At 38.8% G+C, this 23686-nt stretch overlaps 1 protein-coding gene across 3 annotated transcripts in view; it reads right to left on the bottom strand.

Annotated features, from left to right (window-relative positions):
• Positions 1 to 17887: 17887 nt before the first annotated feature.
• GLRB (glycine receptor beta) overlaps positions 17888 to 23686 on the bottom strand; it is a 52797-nt gene continuing 46998 nt past the window's right edge. For all 3 annotated transcript variants that reach the window (XM_063336412.1, XM_063336414.1, XM_063336413.1), the window contains one exon: positions 17888 to 18765. In XM_063336412.1, coding sequence (XP_063192482.1) covers positions 18469 to 18765 — 297 coding nt within the window. In that variant the 3' untranslated portion in view covers positions 17888 to 18468. The remainder of the gene's footprint in view (positions 18766 to 23686) is intronic.

The raw sequence follows: 23686 nt of genomic DNA, 5'->3' as shown, positions 1-23686 counted from the left end.
TTAACTGCCATAACCAAAACAGAAGAGTTAATAGGCAGGAAGGTTTAAACCTACACAGATATTTCATTTTCGTGTATAGTGGGGATTATTATCTTTTTTTTCAAGATGGGTTCCAACTATATTATTTAATGCAAGCTAAATTTAACATTTTTCAGCTTGGCACAAAGTCTGTTGCTATGCACCACACTCACACACACATGGGCACACAGGCAGGCACACCGATATCTTATAGAAGAAGCAGCCATGTAGCAAGACTGTGACTGTGACAACAAATTTGCTATTAAATGATCATTTGCAGGTAAATTTTTTTTAATGTTTTCTTTTTGTTAATAAAGACGGGGCATACCATGTAGGAAAGGATACTGATCTTGCACTGCGTTTCCTTTTTTTTTTGTTTCCAAATATTAAATTGTCTTAATTCTCCTTTCCAGAGACAAAGGGTCTCGAAGGTGCAGATGCTCAGATGTCAATATAAGCACATACCCTGAACACATAGCAAGTAGGAAGTTTGAGGCCCTTTACCCATCACTGATTCGTGACGAGTTTAGTTTCATTTGAGTCATTTCACCAGGAAATTCTGTACTAGCTTCTGTCTGTACCTGTGTCATCATCTCTCTCTTACCACAAAACGAGCCTGAAAAAGAAAAAGAGAGCGAGCTTTGCATTCTGAGCTTACGGACGCTACGGTGTTATTTGGGTGGGATGGCAGAGTGACTACAGCCCTTCCTCGCCCTCTCCCCCAGCCTGGTCCCGTCTGCAGACAGGTTTTGTGCTCCACGGTAAAGCCCACCACTGAATTCTGTGCAAGGAGCAAACAGTGTCACTGTGACAGTGGATAGATTAAGATATCAGAGGAAAGCTTGCATTCAGGTAGTCCTCACTGCACCTTGCACAATGAGATGTACCAGCATTTACCTTCAATAAATACTTCAGTGCAATGTTGCCAATCTCTAACAGGAGCACAGATAAGTAATAAACATACACTTTTTCTACCCAGGTCTGAAAAATCTCCTTATGTATATCAACTGAAGTTAAAATGCAACAAAGATCTCAGTCTGAAGATTGTACTTTATTTTATATTCTATAATAAAACAAAAAATCCTGTTTGCCAATATGTGTTACATCTGCACAATGAACTAAAATATAAAAAGGATTAAGACGATGCAAAATATAACAATGGAATCTAGAAGAATTCCACTTTTTGAAATAATTGTCTTTACAGTTATGGAAAGGATTCAAATCTCTAAACTGGTTTTTTTGGTTGGTTTGTTTTAGGTGGGTTTTTTGTGTCACAGAGAACAGTGCTATTCCACATGCACATCAAGACCTTTGTCAGATACAGTAAGAATAATTCATTGTGAGGCACATTTCATCTGGTTAGACAGTAAAATGCTATTTTACTGTTTATACTAAACTGTGGATAAATGCTAAATTAAGTTTGGATCCCACTGTAGTGGGCACTACACAAGGAGCAACCTTACCTGAATCAAACAGTTTATAGATGAAGGTCCTGAACCCACTTTCTGTCATCAGAGTGTCACGTTTGCGACACCTTCCAAGTTAAAGACCAGCAGAACACAGCACAGCAGGTAGGTAAAATTAAAGTGACCCGAAGAAGTTAATTGCCAGTTACAACTGGGGGCTTGTACAGACTATTTGTGGTGAGTTAATAACGACTTCCATGGCAATTACAACTGATTCCACCCTGGCTGCTGATCTTCTAATGCATATTTTTCCGTTACAGAATTGTGAGTAGGTATACGTACACATTACATACAATGTGTGTGTGTATGTATGTGCATGTAATATTCCAGATTTGTATCATTGTGTCAGAACGTGCAGAAAAAAATGTCAAATTATGTGGCCGTATTCTGCTGTTGGTGTGCCAGAGAAAAGTAAAAGATTTCCACTGAGATGAGTAAGTTGTTGAGATGAGACGAGAGGAGTACAAAAGGACATCGTGGGCTAGTGAATCAGCAAGAAAACAGTTTATTCAGAATTTAATAACAGGGGGAAAACGGTGATAATGAAATAAGGACTTCTTCAAGTCTCTATTTTTTATAATAGTCCTATGCTAACTGAAAAGACGCAAGCAGGCAAAGGAGAAAAAAGAAATTTATAGGTGATAGTAATTTATGACCGTGTACTAATAATAGACATACTCATTAACACTGTGCGTAAAAAAATCAGACTACATTAGTGGGAACCACATTCAATACTTTTTTCCCAAGAAAAGGAAAAGAATCTAACAAGAGGACCGTAATCTTAAAAACAGAAGATTATATTCCTATACGCAGTCTTCTAAATCCATGATAAAAGCTCATATAAAAATGCATTAGTTGAGAATCTGAACAAAGCATCAACGGGGGGACTGTTAATAATACACATCCATCACTTGTTGAGAGGAACATAGCAGTGCAATAATAATGAAAACAATGACAGATGACAGAAGGCCAGATATCAAATAATAAGATATCAAACCCCTAAAAAGGCCAAGTGCTTAATCCTGATTCCATAGAAGTCCAGGAGAGATTTGCTACTTATTGAAAAGAATGCAGATTCAACCATGGCTGCATTTGATTTAATAGGTTCTAATGGATGATATTCTGAACATAAGGTAGAAGCTGGTGAGGGAGCTAAAAAGGGCTAATATATGGGCTAATCAGAAATAAATACGAGTTTATCAGGAATACATTTCCTCAGCGACTCATCCTGGCACAATTCTGGTTGAGACAGTGGCTGCAATTCAACCAAATGTTCATATGTTTGGGCAGGTGCACAGGAGACATGGAAAGGAACTTGGAAATGACTGAAGAACTGGTAATTTTTGCCTTGCACTCAGAAACGTTCAGCAGTCACTCCATACACTTATCAAAATGATAATTCAGGAATTACTTAATGGCATGGAGTACATGCTCCAGGAAAGTAATTTTGATAATATAAAGCAGCTGAGGAGAAGGATGCAGTTAAACCCCCAGTATCTGAATGCTGATATTAATCGTATTCAGATTAGAAATAAAGTTTATCTTTTGTTTTGCTGATTTAGTAATGTGTCATCGACCGTGGCAATCACATGTTGAGCATTGTAGTGAATTCCCCAGCCCTGGAAAACGCTCTGTTAAAATCAGATTCTTTTCTAAAAATCTTTGTTGAAAAAGTTAAATTCTGAGATGGCCCTTGGCAAGAGCTCAGACTAAATGCTTGTAGTGGTCCCTTCTGGCCTTATATGCCATCAATATTTGGGTTTTATATCCAGACTTATTGTCATTATTTCTCTTCATTAGAAAAAAAACCTTCTAAAATATGCAGATTTTGTAGGATGCAAAAATGCTGCACGGATGTACGAATCCTTTGATTCTATGGCCGGTCAAGAAATTCTTCCCTTCAAAAAGATTGTTGACTTTGGATTTTTGAAATCTGCAGAACTTCTGCAAATACCTGTCAGTGTAAATAAAGAAGAAATACAAATGAAAGTTTTCAGTTCCAAATCTTTCTTAAATTGTTTAGTCCCATATGTTCATTCTGGATCTCAAGAGTCTTTTTAAAAATAAAAAGTACATCCTGATCTCCTGTGCTCATTCTGCTTCCTCTCCTGATTAGCAAACACATACTGTTCCCATTAACAGTACATATACCCGGGGATGACACGCACCGAGGAAAAACTTATGCTTCTTTGATTCTGATGGTGAAAAAAGCAACATCACTACCCCGTGGTATAACTAATGTAAAATAATTAGTGATAATCGTACAACTTTAAGTTCCCTTTGCTGTATAGTAGCTGCCACAGTGTGGTTTGTTACTAGTTTAGCTAACCGTTGTGGGGAATTTATAGTGAATTGGGATTTACTATATTTATCTGAGCTACTTGCATTCTTGCTATTTGCAAGAACCATTACATTTATTTTGCTGATAAAAGCACTTAGATATAAGCTGAACTATCCACGTGCATGGAAAATCTCCTATCGATTACTTCAATTTATTCTACTGAGATTATAGCAAATTACATTATTAAGGCTCCAGAGAAAGATAAAAGGAACACTTCCAGATTAGGCTGTGCATGCTAAATCCATGATTCTTGTCTGGCAATATCTTCCCTTTTCTTCCAACAACAAAACTAACTTCCATTGCTTTGTCTCAATCCCAAGGAATAAATTTCTTATTCCTGTCCTAGTTTTTTCCTGCCTACCTTCTACCTCTCTTCTTGCTTTCTGTCTCCTTCCTTGCCTGATTTCCATCTGGTTTTCCAAAGCATCGCCAACAGAATCTTTCTTTTCTCTCTTGTTATTTTGATTTTAGCATCCCCGTTCCCTCTGCGGAGCACAGCTAATTCAAATGTATTGGTTTTTTGCTTTAGACTGTAACAGCCAGCCTTGATCCTCTCTTTTTTCCTCTGCCACCTCGCCCATCTGTTCCACGAGCAATGCCAGCCTTGACTCCAGCGTTGTTTTTCCTTCTCATCATGTTCTTATTCCTTTTTTCCATGCCGATGTCTATGTTTGAAATATGAACCCTACACCCATTTTTCAGGTCAGATCTTAATCATTGAAATTCCTCTTTAGCCTTGTGTCTTTTCTGTCACCTGTGAGAAATGTATTACTCGTTAGTCATAACAAAAAGCCCTTTAGGGATGATGAAGACATCGGATTTCATATACTGGTGGACTGTACTCTGCTGAGGTATGGTACTTGTCAAATCTCCTTTCCACCTCCATTCCCTGCATTCATAAACAACACGCTAAAATGTTAAAAGGCAAATACAAGCTGACAAGAATGTTATGGTCTGCTCTCTATTGACATATCTGCGGTTCACTTCTGTTGTTACTCATTCTCTGATTTCCACTCACTTGTGACTAGGGCCTTTTTTCTGTACAGCGGAAGCAATTTCCCGAAAACGAGGTGTTTTCTCCCTCAGTGATCACTGCACCATGTGGTGATCTCGCATCTTCAGAAGCCCAAGCGATGATAGCAAGGAGCAGCTCCAGGTCCACAGGCTACAGACAGATTGAAAACCAAGGATAATATGTGCCATTGATAATAACACTTAACATTATGAATATTGTAGGAAGTTGTTTCTGTCATTGTAGTGAGTGTGCTGAGGCAGGATTTTGAACGATACTGGGCAAAGATCAGCCTGTGCGAAATGGACCATGTAATGATCATTCTTGAGATGGAGAAGTCACGTTCTTCGTTTAATGTTTCATTCATAAAAGCTACCCATAAAATATATGCCTACTCCACCTACCTTAGAAACCTGGAGAAATCAACTGATCCTTTTGAATTTGAACCTGTTGCAAATCTGATATCTTGACATGGTCAAAGAATGTCAGAGACTTGACTGCTTTTGATATCACAAGGTAAAATTAGTACATGAACACTGAACTCTTAAAGAGAATGGAAGTTCTGACAGCGGTATAGCACTGCTAGTCAATACTCTATTTTATGACCTCACAGATCATTCGGGATAGGATTCAAATAAGCTTTGCAGAGATGCTTTCAACCACAGCAGAACTCATGAATCCCTAACTTCTACGTCCTTAATCCAAGTAGGACAGCTTCTCAGAGGATTTTGCAGTGGTGCAGGAGTGAACCTCTCCTACTTCACTTCTTGTCTGGAGCAGCACCTGTGCCATCTCACTCCCAGCCTTTGCACAAGGCTTCGAGGCCAAGAGCTCTTTGAGCAAGCAGGAAAGCTGCAATGACAATGCTAGTGTTAACCCTGCATTTTGGGCTGGAGACCAAACTGGTGAGGAGCCAACCCAGGGGAGGGGGAAAGGGTGGTGTGTCACCTCTTTCCCCTTAGAGCACAGGCAATTTGGCTAGCTGTCAACGTGGTGAGATATATGGTGGTAACAAACTGCTTTTCTGCTCCCTCCACAGTACAACAGAACAAAATTCACTGTGGTCACCAAGGGAGTAAATGAAACCCCCATTTTTCTTCTGTTGTAGGGGTGTTTCCCTTTTGAGCCTTGTGGAAATATCAGAAGGTACGCAGGCATCAGTTTCCATGTATACCAACACCTCTGGTCTCAGTCTTAACCACTTCACGCTGAACTGGCGACACAATATGGTTTTATGCATCCGCAGGTAGCTAAGAATTAGGTCACAAATTCATTTATAAGCAAATTGTGTGAAGCTGGATATTTTTTGGAATTTAAAAAAGTAAAAACCCCCTTCTTTTTAAAAGAGAGGTGTTCATGTTATGCATTTAGTTTAAACAATGTTATTACAGTACATTTTATTGAGATCACTTTCATAGTTTTATAGTTTTGTCAGGGCTTCTGTCACTAGGAAAATAAAGTGAAATTTAAGTTCTAGTGAATAAGAAATTAAACACAGATCAGGCAAATGTTCTTTATTATGTTTTTCATTAAAAATAATAGAAAAATGATATTGATCATACAAAAACACTTGAGCGAATGTTAAAATAATGTATTTTATGACACAAATAAGTAAGAGACAAATTGTGCTGTTGCAGAAATTATACTATGGAGCTCAAGCACTTAGCAACGTTAAAAATAAATTAGGTTGAATGAGAATGCATGAGACAAGATATTAATTCCTTTCTCGAGGAAATATCCAAAAGATATAAAGATTTTGTTTTGGTTTGGTTTCTTCAATTACCCACTGCAGGTGTGTTACACTATTCTTGGAAAAATCCCATAAAAAATAGGATATAAGATTAAAAGGACTGTTGTGATTTGAAACATCATTGTGATTTGAAACATCATCTCCCTTATCTTTATCATTGCAATCTTTCAGTAACAGAAATATCTTTTGGGTTCACTGTTTCCTTGTTTGGCATCGATAACTTTTATTTTGAGAAAATCATCTTGTCAAGAAACGGCTCACTCCAGTTATTGCGGAAATGTACAGAGTTGTGCTCAACAGAAGTTTATTTTTAGTTCTGAAAAATCACTTCAGTGGTTCAGTCCTAGAACTAGTTCACAGCACAGATAAGAGATATTTTTACCTTCACCTCTGCATAGGCACGTCTTCCCAGAGATTAGCTGTGATAAGGCATGGTGTTAATGGCAAGCTTTTACAGAAGGAAAACAGCAAGCCAGAAATGTAAGACAAAAAGAAACAATTCTTATGAGGCACTTAATTGCATACTTTGGACTAGGCGTACATCTACATCATAGTAAACATGCAGAAAATAACATTCTTCTAATTGCATAATTGCTGTAAATATAGTCTTTAATTGCAGAGCTTATCATAGAAAAAATCCTGCTTATAATAGTTGTGGCATTAACGACAACCTAAATGATGCTGCTTGTCTTTACTGAAACTTTGTTTGTGTTACAGTGGAAAGCTGTTTTACACAGATTAACTGCTGGCCATTATTAGAGTCTATGTAGTTGCCATTTAACCTGAGACTTATCTTATTCCCTGCTAATTGCATTGCCCTAATAAGATGTACACATACAGATGATGTGCAAACGTAGCTGCGTTCAGAGCAATTTTAAATTTATGGTTTCCTTTCATTACAGATCAACAGACACAGCACAATGCATCAAGGGCTTAAAAAGAAGAAGAAAAGCTGATGGGGTTTCCAGAGCAGCTCAAAGGTGGTAGTTATGAGCACACAACAAAAACCTAACCTTGAACTTGGAAACATCACTGTCTAAACCAGCTACAAAGAAAAACAACCTGCGGGCAGAGAAAGGATTTTTGCCGCAGCTAGGAATGTGTGGCCAACAACAGGCACACTCCTGTAGGGATCCATCATCTTCTGTGCTATGTTTTGGTTGTCCTCAACCTGTCAGTACCAGCTGTAGCTACTGTGAATACAGCATTTGTGCCTTTCTGTTAAATCAAACAGATCTGCTGATGTGATCTAATGACCTCAGTTTCTATAACTAAAACTATAAAAAATGTTCACTGATGGTAACTGAAGTAAATATGAGTACTGAAAGGCATTTTCTGGAAGAGAACCCTCAGCAACGTTTGCCTGTATTCTGCTGGGCTCCCTATGGTTTTAGCAGTAATAAGAAAATAGGACCTTAATTTTAGAGGCTGATCAGCTGTAGCAAATAAATGTCAAAGGCAATGAAATGAGCTTACCCAAAATACACAAGATATCCTGTAGAAAAAAACAAGAGAAATATACAGAGATCGGAAATGGCTAGCCTCAAACATGTATCCAGAATAATCCAGTTCTTACTGATGTTTTCATACCAGAATAGTAGTGATAGCTCAGATTTCTTTTCTTTACAGCGAGAAGAGTTGGGTTATTTGAGGCAGTTAGGGAAAATCACAAATCTCTCAAGCACTCTGACTGCTGCTGCTGAACAAGATAGCAGAATGCAATATTACTTCTTCGCATTATTGCAGTGCTGCACTAAAAAAGATGTCTGTACTATAAATGTTATGCTTTGGAGTAGAATTTTCTCTATTCATCATCTGATTATTTTATAATTTCATTAATTATAACCCATCTCAATACAGTGTCTCATTAGAACAACAGACAATTTGGTGTTATTGACAAATGATTGTGTGATACATATGGATAATCAATAACAGTAACATCCCATGAAAAGACAGTGAAATTAAATGTATTGAAAATGCCACCCTTCATGGGTTCCCGCAATCTTTTGCTTTTGAATGTCAACCATGAAAGAAACCCTGATTTCTGACAAGAGCAGTGCTGGGCTCCCACTCCATCCTGGAGAAGGCAGTAAGCAATCCGTGAGTGAGAGAGATGCGTGGCATTCACTTTTACCTTTCTGTACGTAAACCAGCCCCCAGGTGATTATATCGACACTGCTGTTGGATCGTGTCCTATAAATGAGAGGCTCTATCGCCTAACGTGAGCTTCCCACCTCAAAGATTTAGCTGACAAACCCCAGGAAATATATCCATCCTTTTCAGTACCCCTTTTATTAAGTTATTTACTGGTAATTAACTTAATACACCAATTAATTACTATATAGCATTACTAATAGTAACAACCTAGAAAAAATCAGATACTAATTAATCACTGTTTTCCTTTAAAAAATAGTACTATTGATTACATCATATGTGACAAAACTTGTTCTGCGCTTGCAATTGAAGGAGTTACTCCAGTGTGTGATTTAACATAGGTCACTCTATGCCATGGCAGGGAATGATTTATTTTACCGGGAACTGAAAAAATACATGCTATGATATTGACGTACTTTGAAAGTACTTGCAAAACAAAATAATAGTAATGGAAGGGGAAAATACTAACAAGTTATTAAATCCTGACAAGCTGTTTTCATGAAGGCTTAGTCCTAAGAAGGCCATTATATTAGATATGGATATTTATGCCTACGTACATTAAATTATAAATTAAGAAATGTACTGTTTTAAAAGATACAACTTCCTTTGTTGTTCTGCAGATTCTCCTGTGGAATTTGGATCCGAGGAAGGAATCAAGAGGTTATTTAAGAATCCTTTTCAGAGATAAAAAATGAGTAATATTGAAGGGAAGAACGTATACATCCAGTGGGTTTGATCCTCCTCTGAGAGTAAATCAGAAAGAACTACAGTGTAAAGCCAGCATAAATGAGGGGAATATCATGGATTTGGTACCAAACTACTTCCTGAAATGTTAAGACCGGGGTAAGAAAAATACAGATATCCCTACTGTACACCACTGAATCTATTATTAATAGTGACTGAAATAATTTTTATTATTATTTGTGTGCATTACAGTAGTGCCTTAAGGCAGTGTGCAACATCTAGCAACAGATTATTTTTCATCCCAGCCATGTCCAATCTAAACTAAAGGCCCTTAGCGCAACCGAAGGCAGTGTTGTTACCATCTATCACTTGATGCAGAGGAATGTAAGAAAACAGAGGAAGTAGCCCTCCAAACTTGCGCAGGAGACCTGGGGGAGGGACACCTGGGTCTCTCTAGCTGCTGGGTACTGTGCTGAGCTACAGACCGTCACTTACGTGTCATGTTCGAACTCACGCTGCACACGGAGCCTTCAGTCACGCACCGCGCACCAGTCGGCCAACAGCAGTCCCTTTACTGCTTGGTCAGAGAAGAAATAATTTCATCGACATTGAATTCTTGCAGCACGAGCTGGCAGAAAGACTGTGTTACAGGAGGGCGTGCTGCTCAGGCCCAGATACGGGGTCAGTATGGACGAGACTACCCAGTCTTTCTTATAAAGCTACATTTTTCTTTTCAGCCGAGAAATGAGAACTGTTGAAAGATTCAATGTTGCCCTGTCTTTTAAGGCTGGAATCTCCTTTCAGCCAAAATAATTTATTCCAATTGTCAAAGCTCATCAGACTCTCAGCGTGAGTCTTGCATAAATGGATTTATTCCTGGCTGTTTCATTTGCACACTCCATGAAATTTTTTTCCACCTATTTAATTTCATCAAGACTTTCTTCACAGAGACTAGTAAACTTGCTGCAAGAGCACTGTAATGTAAAATACACTATCTCTTTCTTATATTCCTACGGAAAAAAATAGGATAAACCACAATATGCTTTAATAATTCATATACTTTGAAAACTTCCCATTTTAAGATGCTGTTCCTGAAATGGAAACAATATGGAAGCATATGATAAATAAAGCAATAAAGCCGTGCTTATGGGTAGCAGATAATAAAGTGCTGCCAACTTGGATACGCATTTTCTGTTTAAAATCTCCCATGGTGAAATTCATAATATTCCGTATTCTACAGTAGTGGTGTAAAATCCTCCCATGAAAACGCACTGTCTGGGAATACTACTACGGCATCATTGTTATTTTTCTAAATAAAGTGCCTCTCTGTTACAAGAAAACTCATCAAGTGGAAAATGTGATGAACACGTAATTGCAAAGGCACAGGGTTTGGGAAACCTAGCCGTGTTTTCCTTTGCCTATTTTGCGTTGAAGGCGGCTGTATAGGGCAGGTCCTGCGCAGGGGCTCTTGTCTTTGTCCGTGCTCCTGTAGGGCAGCCATAACGAGTCAAGCCGCAGTAGATCCTCCAAGGCCACCTTGGCTTTAAGACCACAGCAAGGGAAGAGCTTTAAGTCCAGAGAAAACAAGCAGGGCCAATACTATCCTCTCCTGCCGTTATGCACACATAAATTTATTAATTTAAGAAATTTGTTTATTTAAGAAGTTTTCACCTCAGGGAAACAAGCAACTAGAAAATCTGAAGAATTAATAAATTAAGACTAAAGTTTAATTCCACAAAGTAGATTATAGCTCACGGTGGATGCTGTATATCACTTGTATTCACTTGAAAAAAGAAGATTGCTTCTGTAATAGCCTGATCCTGAAGCACATCCAGGAGGGAATGGAAGCAGAGCTGCCTCAGAAGCTGACACAATCAGACAGATATTTTAAAAAGCCTACAAAGATTTTACACCCTACAGTAGGCTGAGGCTAAACAGGATTTGTCAGAAGCAGGAGCAGGTAGTAAGACAGGCTTTGTCAAAAGCAGAAACTGATGCCGGAGTGGTATTGGTCAAAAACATTAGTCTTCACAGTCAGTTCCTGTCAGTGTTATGCCTTTGAAATAGCCAGTCTTCAAATTAATGTTTTCCAATGAGCTGGCCTTTGGGAGTCAAAGAAACAAACAAATTAATCTGAAAGAATGAGCCTGCCTGAGACGCCGATAAATCTGTTATGACAATGTAAGGCTTATTAAACACTGAGAAATGTATTTCCCTAGCCTCTGGGTCAAATGCAAGTTTTAAGGTTAATAGAGAAAAATCAACATTTAAAAAATGTCACATGAACTACTTCTCATATCCTGCTTTTGACAAGAAATTCATGATTAAATACACTTACCTCAAAAATATAATGCATGTAGTGAGGTGCTATCCAAGTAACACAATATTCTGAGTTATAGGGACATAACTGAAATGGGATAATGTAGATGATGTTAAAATTCAAGAAACAAGGGAGTCCTGGGTCTTTTCACGTATTACCGTTCATCTGTTCTTGAACGCCAGCACTGGTTGGTCTTCATGAACTCCGTCAGTGTCACATACACGATCTTTGCTCTGACCGTACGGAGATGAAAGGTAAGATAGCTGAAGCGTATTGCCGAGGAAATAACTCAGTCTTGATAAAAGGAGTGCTTTGCAGAACAGAAAAGCTAAACAGTGCTATTGATTATCATGATGTATGCTGCAGTGAAAGAAGGTGGAAACACAGGGGCTGCCTACACACAGCTCTTCCTCTCAGCAGCAGCCGCGGTTTCAGCAGGGATTTTTCTTGCAATTTATGGTGTTAGAGAAGGATTCCTCCGAGTTGAAAGGCTTTTGCAGGGGGCAGTGGTACAGCAACTTGACCTGCTATACTCAGGAGGGTTTATTGAGCCCCAAAACCTCTTGAATTTGCTTCCTCAAAGTGAAAAATGACTCCCACTGTGGATGCTCATAGAAAGAAACAGACATACGCGCATATATATATATATATATATATATATATCTTTATCTATGTATGTGTGTGTGTGTATGTATATATATCTATATGGCAAAACCCCCATGCTATTCACTGCCACAGCCTGAAGCACACATCAGGTAGAAGAGAGTTACCCAAAACCTTATCCTTTCTACTCCACAGTCCCCATACTTCTTCCTTTCACAGCACGTCATGTGGCTGAAGCAATTGCCTGGTGGCACAGAAACTTTTAGTAACCCATGTCGTCTTACTGGTTGGTTTCTGTCACTGTGAAGCATACTTTAAGGCTGTAAGGGGAAAGACTTAATTTTCTTGTACTAAAAGACCTGTGTTTTATATACCTGCTGTCTCATAGTTAATGGAGCTAGGCAGACTTCAAATTTATCTCAATACTCCAAAGAAGATTTGACTAATGAGCTTGAAGGTCTTTCAAATACCTTCCCTGTTTGGAGGCAGTCAGTCAATGCTGTTCTCCAGAACCCTGATGGGCACTGATGTGTTGAGAAACACCATGCTGAAAAACAATCAGTGCCCCTCAAAACCAGAGCTGACCTCCATGGACAACCTGGAAGCAAAAAAAACCCTTTTATAGTCTTAGTCTCATTAGTTTCACTAGTCTTTTTGGTCTCACTATTCTTTTAAAGAGCTACAATCCAATATCCACTATTAGAGTTAGGGACTTTAAACAGAGAGCCATTGCTCTTTTAACATCGAAAAGGGACAGTCTTATGAGCGAGACTCAGTAGGCAACCTTATTCATGCTCAGGTAGGTGAATCCAGCTCATTCTTTTACATGTGTATTGGTTTGGGAAAATGAGTTTCATTTTTGGCAGTACCGATGAACACTTTTGTCAGCACACAGAATTAAATCTGGCAGAAATCCTTTATGTCGTCAAGAGCCATAGAGAGAATATTTTACAGTGGCATCTTTCACACCACCAGTGGGAAAAAATAACTTGGTTCTAGCACACAGTGCGTCATACAGAGTGCATCTACATTTCGCAGACAAGGGCTGATAAACACCCACATGAGCTAACTTTAAACCAACTGTTTGAGTGCAATAGCCAAGGCAGCATAAAGCTTTGTGGGGGTTAACACCAAAGTATATTTTTTAATTTCCTACGCCAGCAGGTAGGCTTCCCAGCCGAGCTCACCGTTACCATGGCTACGTTGCCAGCCATCCCCAAATCAGCTAGTTTAAAGCTAATTTGGATAAGCCTGCATTAGCTGCAGACATTTTAGTGACTGCAGTGTAGACATAGCAGTGAGGGTTTTCAGAAAGATTTCAAAATAGCCATGTAATTTTTGTAAAATGTCTGCTGACTCTATTACCACTGATGGAATGAGGACAGGTACTGGGAGGTAGAGGGGCGGGCGCCTTTCCTAAGTAAGTCAAAATGCAAGGGAGTGCTGGAAGCAGCCCAGGTAGTTTTTGATTTATTTGATACAATGGTATAGAAAAAAAGCACATCAATGCAAAATTTATGTCTTTAAACTGCATTTTGTTTTCTTTACGTTCCGCTGTTCATTCAAGTGTAGAGCTTCGTATGAAAATAACTAGTTTCTGTATCTTTCTGGCACCACAGATGAGCTTAAGTTTTCTTTTTTTTTAGTAATTCTATATATTTATATAAAAAGAAGGTAACTGTTATAGCATGTTATGACTATACAGAGCAATTAAACTTAGACACAATTAAATTGAATTGTAGACACAAAGAAGACTATTATTCAATCTCTCTGTATCTGAATTTCTTTTTCTTTTCACACTATCTTCCCTAATCCCAGAATCAGTATACCAAAGCATCAGGTACAGCGTCCTATCATTCCCCCATCTGCTATACACTGCACTTCTACTCATTTCTGCACTAAGCTATCTCTATAGCCTGAGAAATCACTTGACATTGCATATATTCAGGTTTCACTGCCTTGGAAATAAATAATTTATTGTTACCTATTCTATAAATATCCTCAGCACAAGCCATCCAAGAACCACAACAGCAGTAAGCTGCTTTAACTGAAGAAGAAACCAATGGTCTCAGCTGTATTATAACGTCTCTTGATAGATTACCTTAACAGCTATGACAGACTGCTTAAGTAAGCTATTGTCTCTCTTCAGAGTGAAATATTTTCAAATAAAGATTACTTGTCAGTGCTTTTCCTTCAAAATGATTATATGGCCAGATGAATCTCTGTGGGTCATGCTCACTGAAACTACCCCAAAAGGCAGTGTTACTGCTTTCTCTTCAATGGGCAATAGAGCACTGAAGACGCTCTCTCTTTACCCACACATTTCCTGTTACCAAGTCCAAATTAATTTGAAGACTTTGAAGAACGAAAGCTGCTTGGCAATGTTTCCAAGTGGTCAATCTTCTGTACGCTGCACTTACTTAGAGAAATAAACTCCCTTCCTCCTTCAAAAGACAGACTAATCACATACACCATCTCAGCTAGAATTAAGGTGAGACTGAAAAAAAGAAGTGTCAAAACCCACTACAGAGCTGCTCCTGAAACTGGGTGTCAAACATGAGTACAACCTGCAAGGGAAAGTAAGGTGTGGATTACTCCACATAGCACATTTCACTCATCCTAACAGGGAATAGCAGCTCATATACTTTTCAAGTCACATCCTTACTTATTGTATAGCTTAAATTTGTGGCTGCAGCTAAGCAGTGAATTAATTCATCTCCATGGAAATTCCTGAGGCAGTGTCTGAATGTGTTCTAAAATCCTGAAATAGAAAGATATCTAAAGGGCCGTATCACTTTGAAAGAAAGGAATGAACTATTTGGATACTACCCTTTGATGCTTAAGAGCTGAGAAAATACTGAGGTTTATGTTAAGGGCAGAACAAAAATTTGTTACTCTCCTACAAGTAAGCTGGAGAACTTGAAATAAATGTCAGCTCAAACACAGATGGTCTCTCCCTCAGAAACAGATTTTGCTCTCATGCAGTTTGTTCAGACATCATGACCAGTTAATCTAGTTACTAATGTGTACTTTGTGAGCCTCACCTTTGCTACTACTTGCGTGTCTTAATTTCTACAATTTTAAATTCATACTGAATGGAAAGTTTCTACAGCTGTCCGTTTTTTTACGTCCATTTATTTTTGATTTATTTTTTTACTTTCATATATGACTATTAAGCAACATCCTATAGTCCCCATAGAGCTTTATATTTGCACCTCACTTGGGAAATAAGTTAACAGGCAGAATTTTACAACTAGAGGGTGCTGGAGGACCATAATGTGATACGGTATGCAAAACTCTCAATGACCTTTAGTGGAAAGAAGAAAAATAAAATAAATCAATTATTACTGCTCAGTAGGACAAGTTAATATATTGCGAGGTCATACAAATACTGCAATATTATCTAGTGCAAGTAAAAAGAAAATTAATACTTCATAGCTGATACTTTTTTATTTTAAATTTTGGTTCAAATTTCCTGTTAAACTTTGCTTCTGTCCTTAGTTTTTGTGCTGTAATGAACAAAACCCTTTATCTTAACAATACACATTCCTTTTGCTTCCTTTTGTGTGAGTTGGAAAGCAATTACAGTGTATTATTGATTAAATGTTTTATGATAAAACACAAAAGCCATCAAGTAAGCAGGAAAGCAAGAAAGAACAAAGATTAATTTAACAATAAAATCTATAATTGAGATTATACAGATAGAATGTGGACATTAATTACAGATAAATCATTTAATAAGAGTTCTAACAAGAAAATTATCTTCCAAAATTCATATAATTTCCAACACAGGGTAATTATTTTCTTGCCTTCCAGTAATGTAAGAAAAAATACAAATATGAGAATAAATAATGTCTATAAATATAGCACTCTGATTGTATGTAGAAAAATTACCCCTCCCTTCCTTCCTCTCTTTGAAATATCCTTATTGCTTCTCAGTCTCTGACAATTCTGTAAATACCTTCAACAGACAAAAATATTGAAACTTTGAACTGGACCTTAAAGATATCATTATTTTTTTTTCCTCTGGTTCAACACGGTTCAGTAACATTTGGGATTTCCCTTCCATTTCCTCTGATTGGAAAGAGATCCAAAGGACAAACTGTGGCCGCCTGGTAAAGTGGCTCCCTGAAATCTCCACGAGAAAGCGGCCAGGAAGCTGGTGGAAAGCGCAGGAGCATATTCTGAAGAGCAGAACTCCTCAACCCAAATACCAACCATTGAAACTGGGCTGTTGATCACAAAGTGGCAGTGGTCAGAAAAACCCCTGGGCACCTGCAGATCTGCCAGAGGCCCGGTGAAGCCAGCATGGCGTGCTCTGCTCTTTCTATACTCCCATTTTTGACCTTCTGGTTGTGCAGGCTTGCCGCATGTAGACAACATTCACGTGGTGGGCAATACCCAAGCGATCCAACAGTCCACTTGTGGCCTGCACTGGCTCAGCACCTCCTGGGTGAGCTGGAAATGTAGCAACAACAAGTGTAATTGTGTCTGTTTCCTCACTATAGAAGGTTTCAGGTCTTTAATTCAGTTCCTTCCCCACCTATGAGGAGCCAATAATCCGTATTTCCTTTTATGAATTGCCAGGTTAGTGAGAACTGTCTTATTTTAATATTTCAACTGACTGTGGCCCCAGCTTTCCAAGAGGAGACATGTTTCCCTATGGCTCACTCACAAGGGCTGAGGCACAGTCCCTGGGGGTTCCCGGGAACACACGCTACTCAGATGCCTACATACAAGCAGCTTTCTTTCGGCTGCATTTCACCTCATGCCTTGCTTTTATGAAGGAGTGAGCCCTGGCACCCTCGGGAGACCACAGGTCCTGCCCTACGCACCATGGGGAGACCATGTTTCTGTAGTCTCTCACCGGGTTTCCTTTGGAAAATGGAGACCAATCTCCTATCACGGCAGATTCACACATAGGGCCTTATTCTCCAAAAAGTAACAGCCAAATCAATGAGTTGGTGAGGGCAGCTGCTAATAGGCACAAAGCCACATGATATATTTAAGAGTCTCAGCCCCTCAGACATTTTGACACTTCTTCACTTCTACTGGTGGCTAGGCGTTAGCTTTGGTCACCTGTGCTACAACAGGCAAACAAAAAAAAAGTATAACTAGTGGTGAAAATGGGACTTCATCTTGACAACAACTGGTTTGTTTAAATTGAAAGCTTTCAAGGGGATAAACAAAACAAATCAACTAAGATTTATCTGATGCAACAACAAAAAAATTGTGACTTATATACTGCAGGCTTGCCAGACGCTACAGAAGATGAGCCAGAGGACAGAGTAATGTAAAACAAGTATAATATAACCTGATACTGAACTGCATGATGTTTCTACAAAACTCCTGATACCTTTAGTCTAGGAAGTGGCCTGTTTGTTTATGACATATTGTATCTAGTTTATGCCTAAGGAAACAGCAGGCAAAATTTGGCCCAATGTTTTATTGTCAGCATATTCTCACACACTTATGTGTGCCTGCTTGATGGTTACAATTGTTGGGTTTCTGTCTAAATGAGCTGATTTTACAAGATTAGTAATTCTCTGATCTTTATTTTTCCACATAGACAAGATCAGCTTATTCAATGCTGCCTTCGCTTACAAAGTCTAAATAATATGGATTACAGCTTAGCTTTTTCTTCAACAGTTCCATCTAAAATTATACAAGAACAAGATATTTGGGTTTGGTTTTTTTTTTTCCTCTGGAAGTCAGCAGAAAAGCTGTTAAATACTACATATACTCGAATACTGATTTTAATAATACTCAACGTGCACATCAGTTTCATTATCAGAAACACTTTAAATCTCTGTATGTTACTAATAACTGAAGAGAGTTATTTCAGCTTTATAATGTAGTACGCATTGTCCTTCATATATATTCCTAAAGCAGGATGTATGCTGTACATGTATATACAACGTTGGTCGGAGCACAGACATTGCGGTGTCATGCTTTCATTCAAATTTCAGATGCCATATGTTCAGTACAATCGCATGGCATCAAAATGCAACATATTGCTTTGCAAATGCAAATAATTTCACACAGTGGCCTTCATGACTGGGAAGGGGTAATGAAATGGCATATATTTTACACATATGAAAAAAATAAATAAAAGATTTATCATAAATATATGGACCAGTATATGACGTTGAAGAACAAGAAGCAAAAAGGGAACAGTGCTCTTGCATAAAGATCGATTCTCTTTGCGGCTGATGGAATGACAGGCTTGGGAGGAGGAGGCTTCTTGTTGTTCTTGGCTTGAGATTTCCCAAGCCCATTGTTGACTTCAATGGGCTTCCCATAACAGTCATAATTCGATAATTCAAAATCCCTTGGCAAGCTTCCAACGATGCTGAAATCATTGGATCTCAGATCAGATTTCGAAGTGCAAACTTTTTTGCATCTGGTCTCACCAACCTATGAAATAAAGAGTGAGGGGAATCACGATCTACTCACCACATCTCATTAACAAACTTAAAGCAGCTGCTAGAGAACACCGCAAACAAACATATAGGAAATTACTTGTTGATAGGGATACATTACATCAGCCTAATTTGCTGAATGGTTGCATTATAAAGTACTTAAGGATGATCAGTCAATCATATAAACTAATCTAAACATTCATAATTGTGTAATTTTTCATGCACAAGGTGCCTCATGCTGTGCAATCTGCTATAGTTAGACTCCTTCATTTTAAGATGATAGAAGGGGAGAGAATATTTCTGTAGAGAGTATTTTTGGAAATCAGTTCTGTGCTGATGAACCTGCAGGACAGATTCTATTCAATACTTATATTTTTCCGAAGCCTGGAAGACACAGTCAGAATTAACCCTAAAATTCAGTGTTTGATGCAACAATTAAACTCTATTCTCGTTCTACGTAGTAGCCAGCTCAAGATCCTATATCTCATCCTAGGGCGACCACCTTGAATGGCTAGAAAGCACCTTCTTTGTACCTGCAGTCCTTGGTGCCTCACTAAAGAGAGGTAACAAAGATGCGACACCGTTCTCAGCGCTTCCCATCGGTACACTGGAGAACTGTGTAACTGGGAAATCTAAATCCAGCAACCAAATACCTGTCTTTCCTACAGCTCTGTCAGCATTCTTGGGTATCAAGCGCTACTGTGCTATGGGGAAACCCCAGGTGAACGATTCTCTTTTACAGACCAAACAATCGTACTGGAACATACAATGAACGTTTAAAAGAAAAAACCATATTTGGTGCCCTTCAAAGTGATGTGGGTTTTTTGAAAAAAAAAAAAAAAAAAAAAAAAAAAAGAAAAAAGCATTCCTACATTTGCTTCCTTGGATTTTGTAAAGTTTATACTTCAGGTACAACAAATCTCTAAGAGGACCCACACACACAGTTCAGGGAGCTTGAGGAGACTACTTGCAAGGTACTGTGCTTTGTGACTTGGGCAAAGCTCTCCCAAAGTTTCATTTCAATTGGACTACACAGTAAAGCAAGGGGAAAAAAGCTAAAAAAAAATACAGGTTATGAAACTTAACTGCATTATTAATAATGCCATTTATTCACATATATAACCTGGGAGTTAGTTGGAAAAAATGCTGCTTCACAAATGAGGTTATACACATGGGCAACTGACATTAACATAAGTTTCACTAGGGCTTCCTGGAGCCACAGATACACTAAAACTTGGTTCTTCCAAAAGCGACTTGTCCCTCCTTCCCAGTAGCCTGTCTCTCCTCCACAAAGCCTTCAGGCATTTTACTCTCAGCTCCCTCCACCTCTGAGTTTTCTGCAATCTTAGGCTGATGGTTCAGGATATTTGCATCACCACATTTTGTACCTAATAACAGTGAAATACAGTATCAGATGTACAGATGAATAAAAAACATTCTGAAGAACATTATTAGCTTCTCTATGACAACTGTCAAGGTATCCTGGATGAAAAGAGCTGTGGCAGTCAGGAAGAGACCTAAACGTCATCTGGGGGTTTTAGTCCCCACTACTGACAAGGCTGATTCTGGTGCAAGGTGGATGAGAAGAATGGCACAATGTCCTCAGCAAAGAAAGGATACGCCTCCCCAGATTTGCCAGTTTCATATTTCTCGGGAAAACGGTTAAATTTTGAAACCAATGCACTAAAACTGATGTGCAGATTACCCAAAAAATCAAGATTAAGGGTTATAAAAGAGAAAAACAAGATAGGTGTTCCATGATGGTTAGGCAAAACTATACATACAACTTTCCTGCAACTGTTTCCCAGTCATGAAAGAGCTGACAGCCTGGGATGGTGTTCAGTATTGGAGTAGTAGGGGCAAACTGTCTAGTAAGTGGTGACTGAGACTTGTATGAACACAATTATATGACCCTGGGTGACATGGGGGCTGTCAGTGATCCGAGAGGTTCCTTCCAGTCAGATCATACCCAATGATATGGGTTATAAAGACATAAAGCAGACCCTTGTGCAATAAAAGGGTAACTTGCAGGATTAGGGTGCGTGTTAACTGAAGAGTCACAGGAACATCACATTTTTTCCACGGCCAAAGCTACTAAGATTTAGTAAGGCCACTGCAAGAAATAGAATCATGTATGAAATTATAAGCCTCCTTTTGAATTTGCAAACTTGTAGTCCATTCCTCATACTACCAGCGGCATATTGTAAAACTCGGTGACACTAATTGTAGCCTAAGCGCTCTCATTTACAATACAGAATATTCCTGTTCCAACTGTGGTATCTAGAGAGTGCTCCTCTAAAGGCTGTTACAAGTCAGTTCTCGTTCACTCGTGGGACAGAGAACTGGGGGAATGGCTTCTAGGTCACCTCTGCCTTACGAGCAGAGGACTGTTCGCAGCATGTTCACACAGAGCTCTGCTTAGTTTAGAGACAGCTGGAGTGCTGATTTATCAGGGTGACACAAATTCCCTTGTAAGAGCAACCTGACCCAAATTTTTCTTTAGTAAGTTTATGTTACTTTTAAAAATAATTTCTTTCATTTCCCTGGCTTTACGAATCTAATGTCCTTCTACATTCAGTTGTTGCCTAGATATATTTTTAAATTTCTTCTCATACGTCTCTTCAACTCTCAGATATTTCTGTTGTTTTAATCTAAATTCGCTTCAGTTGACCTACAGCTTTCCCTAAGCAAAGTGAGATAATATATATCTAAGTGAAGTGAGATAATACATATTAAAAGTAGTTTATCTGCTTTTAATTCATCCTGGCTTGGCTTGTGCTAGAAGCATAACAATATTCCTGACACTTACCAGAGGCTATAGGAACCATTTCTGTGGAAAAATGATACCATGGGACTTGATTTTAGAGTACTACACTGAAGACTCGTGAAGTAAAGCATTGTTAAATGTTACATCCTTTCGACTTCATCCTGGCACAGAACTTGGCCCTGGAAAATATTTGATATCATTTGCCTTATCCTGACCCAGCCTCATGACCCATGGGCCAGACCCCAGCCCGCAGGGGATGGGGAGCAGCTGGTGGGGAAGGGAAGGGAATAGTTCAGGGCCTCCCTATGTCCCTGACGGAGCCAGGCAGCTGCTCCTTGTCCCTCCAGCAGGGAGACAGGACGGCTGAGGAGAGCACGGGAAGGTGACATGGCTCTGGGGGCTTGGCCCAAAACACAGACCTAGTTCCCATTTCTCCCAGGACTGGGCCACCTTGTCTAGGTTTGGTGTGTTGGGCAGGACACCTGCCTTTTGATGAACAGTTCAGAAATACCTAAAAATGGCTCCTAGAAGTCAGAAGGCCCCTTTTGATGATCCTTTCTCACCTTTTACAAAATTCATGCTGGCCAGTGCTTGCTGCCGTCTCAGCATCGGCTGCTGCTGCTGCTGCAGAGCTGCGGCGTGCGTGCCACCGCAGTGGGGCCGTGCCCGGTGCAGAAAGCCTTTGTTTGCAGAGTTAGGGCAATAATGTGATAAGAAAGTGTGGAAAGAGAAGAAGAAACAAGTGCTGCCTGGGCATACAGACTGACAGGGAGGGGGAACTAACTCCCCATCACTGCATCTGGTGCTCCTCATCACCCTCCACATTTACTGCCCAAACTAGTTACACCAGATTTTCCTTTAAAAACATCCAGGATGGAGAATTTTTTCCATGACCTTGTTCCCCCAAACATATGTACCTTATTTGTAACCTGATTTGGCTTCAATTTTCAATCACGAGGCATGACTATAGTTAGTCTGATTAACTGCTGGTACTTACAGATGGTAACAAATCTAACCTTGATTTTGCATAATTCAGATGATGTAACCAAGCCACATATGAAGCCAAGTCAAATGTTCTTCAGAGTTTCTTACCTCCACATCATTACCTCTGTCAACGTAATTGATAATCTTTAAAAAAATTATATTCAGTTTGATTAAATCAATAAACACACAGATCAGCTTTAATTTCACTGACCCATTTAAATTTATTAGCTAACACGGGGCTGAATTATGAATAATATTAATGACAATTAATACTTATGAATAATAATTATCAGTCAGCCCCCTGTTAGCTATGCAATATTTTCCACTGATTGATGTCAGGCTTATAATTATTCATGTATGCCACTTAGCCTTTAAAAGTACTGGCACAAAGTCAGCTTCTTGCTGTCTTTTGGAACCCTCCCAGTTTTAAAGGATTTATTAAAAAATCAACATTCATGTTCCACAGCACTCATGGACCAGCTCTTTAAAAAATCCTAGATGCAACTTAAACTGAAATCTCAACTGAAAAATGTCTAACTTTAATAGCTACTGTTTAACATCCTCATTAGCTCCTGTCAATGAAAGCTATTTCATCATCTGATTGAATATATCTGGCTTTTCCCCAAACAGAGTGCAGATTATTTGTTCAACACTTTTGCCTTTTCTGCTAATTCTTAATACATACAGCATCTCTATCTAGTATTGGACCAACACTCTTGTTACTGTTTTGTGTATTCTTGCTACGCATGCAAAGTGACTTCCTACTGCCCTCAATTATACTAACCATATATCCTTTTTGTTACTTGTATCTATTATCTACACCTGTTTTACAGATTTCAAGTTATGTTAATTGCTATCAAATTTTCCACTGGCCAATGAGAAGAAAAATGAAACGCTTGAAGCTGAGTTAGTTTTCAGTCTTTGGGGAGTTTGTTTTCAATTGTGCTGTTCATTGGTTTTTGGTTTTGGGTTTTTTTTTTAATTAGTATAGTTTCCCTTCTGGTCTGTTAGCTGTTTTGAACATTGTTAGACAGCTCACCAGCATCATTCATATTTTTTGTTTAAATTCTTCCTTCCAGATGAAAAAAAAGTTTTTAAATTTGTGAAATCTGTCCTTTCACAGAACCAAACATACCAGGACTTGACTAAATTTGTTTTGTGCAAA

Source organism: Chroicocephalus ridibundus, chromosome 5 (assembly GCF_963924245.1).
Source record: "Chroicocephalus ridibundus chromosome 5, bChrRid1.1, whole genome shotgun sequence".
NCBI lineage: Eukaryota > Metazoa > Chordata > Aves > Charadriiformes > Laridae > Chroicocephalus > Chroicocephalus ridibundus.
The sequence above is the reverse complement of the archived record's forward strand: the minus strand, read 5'-3'. Positions and strand labels throughout refer to the sequence as shown.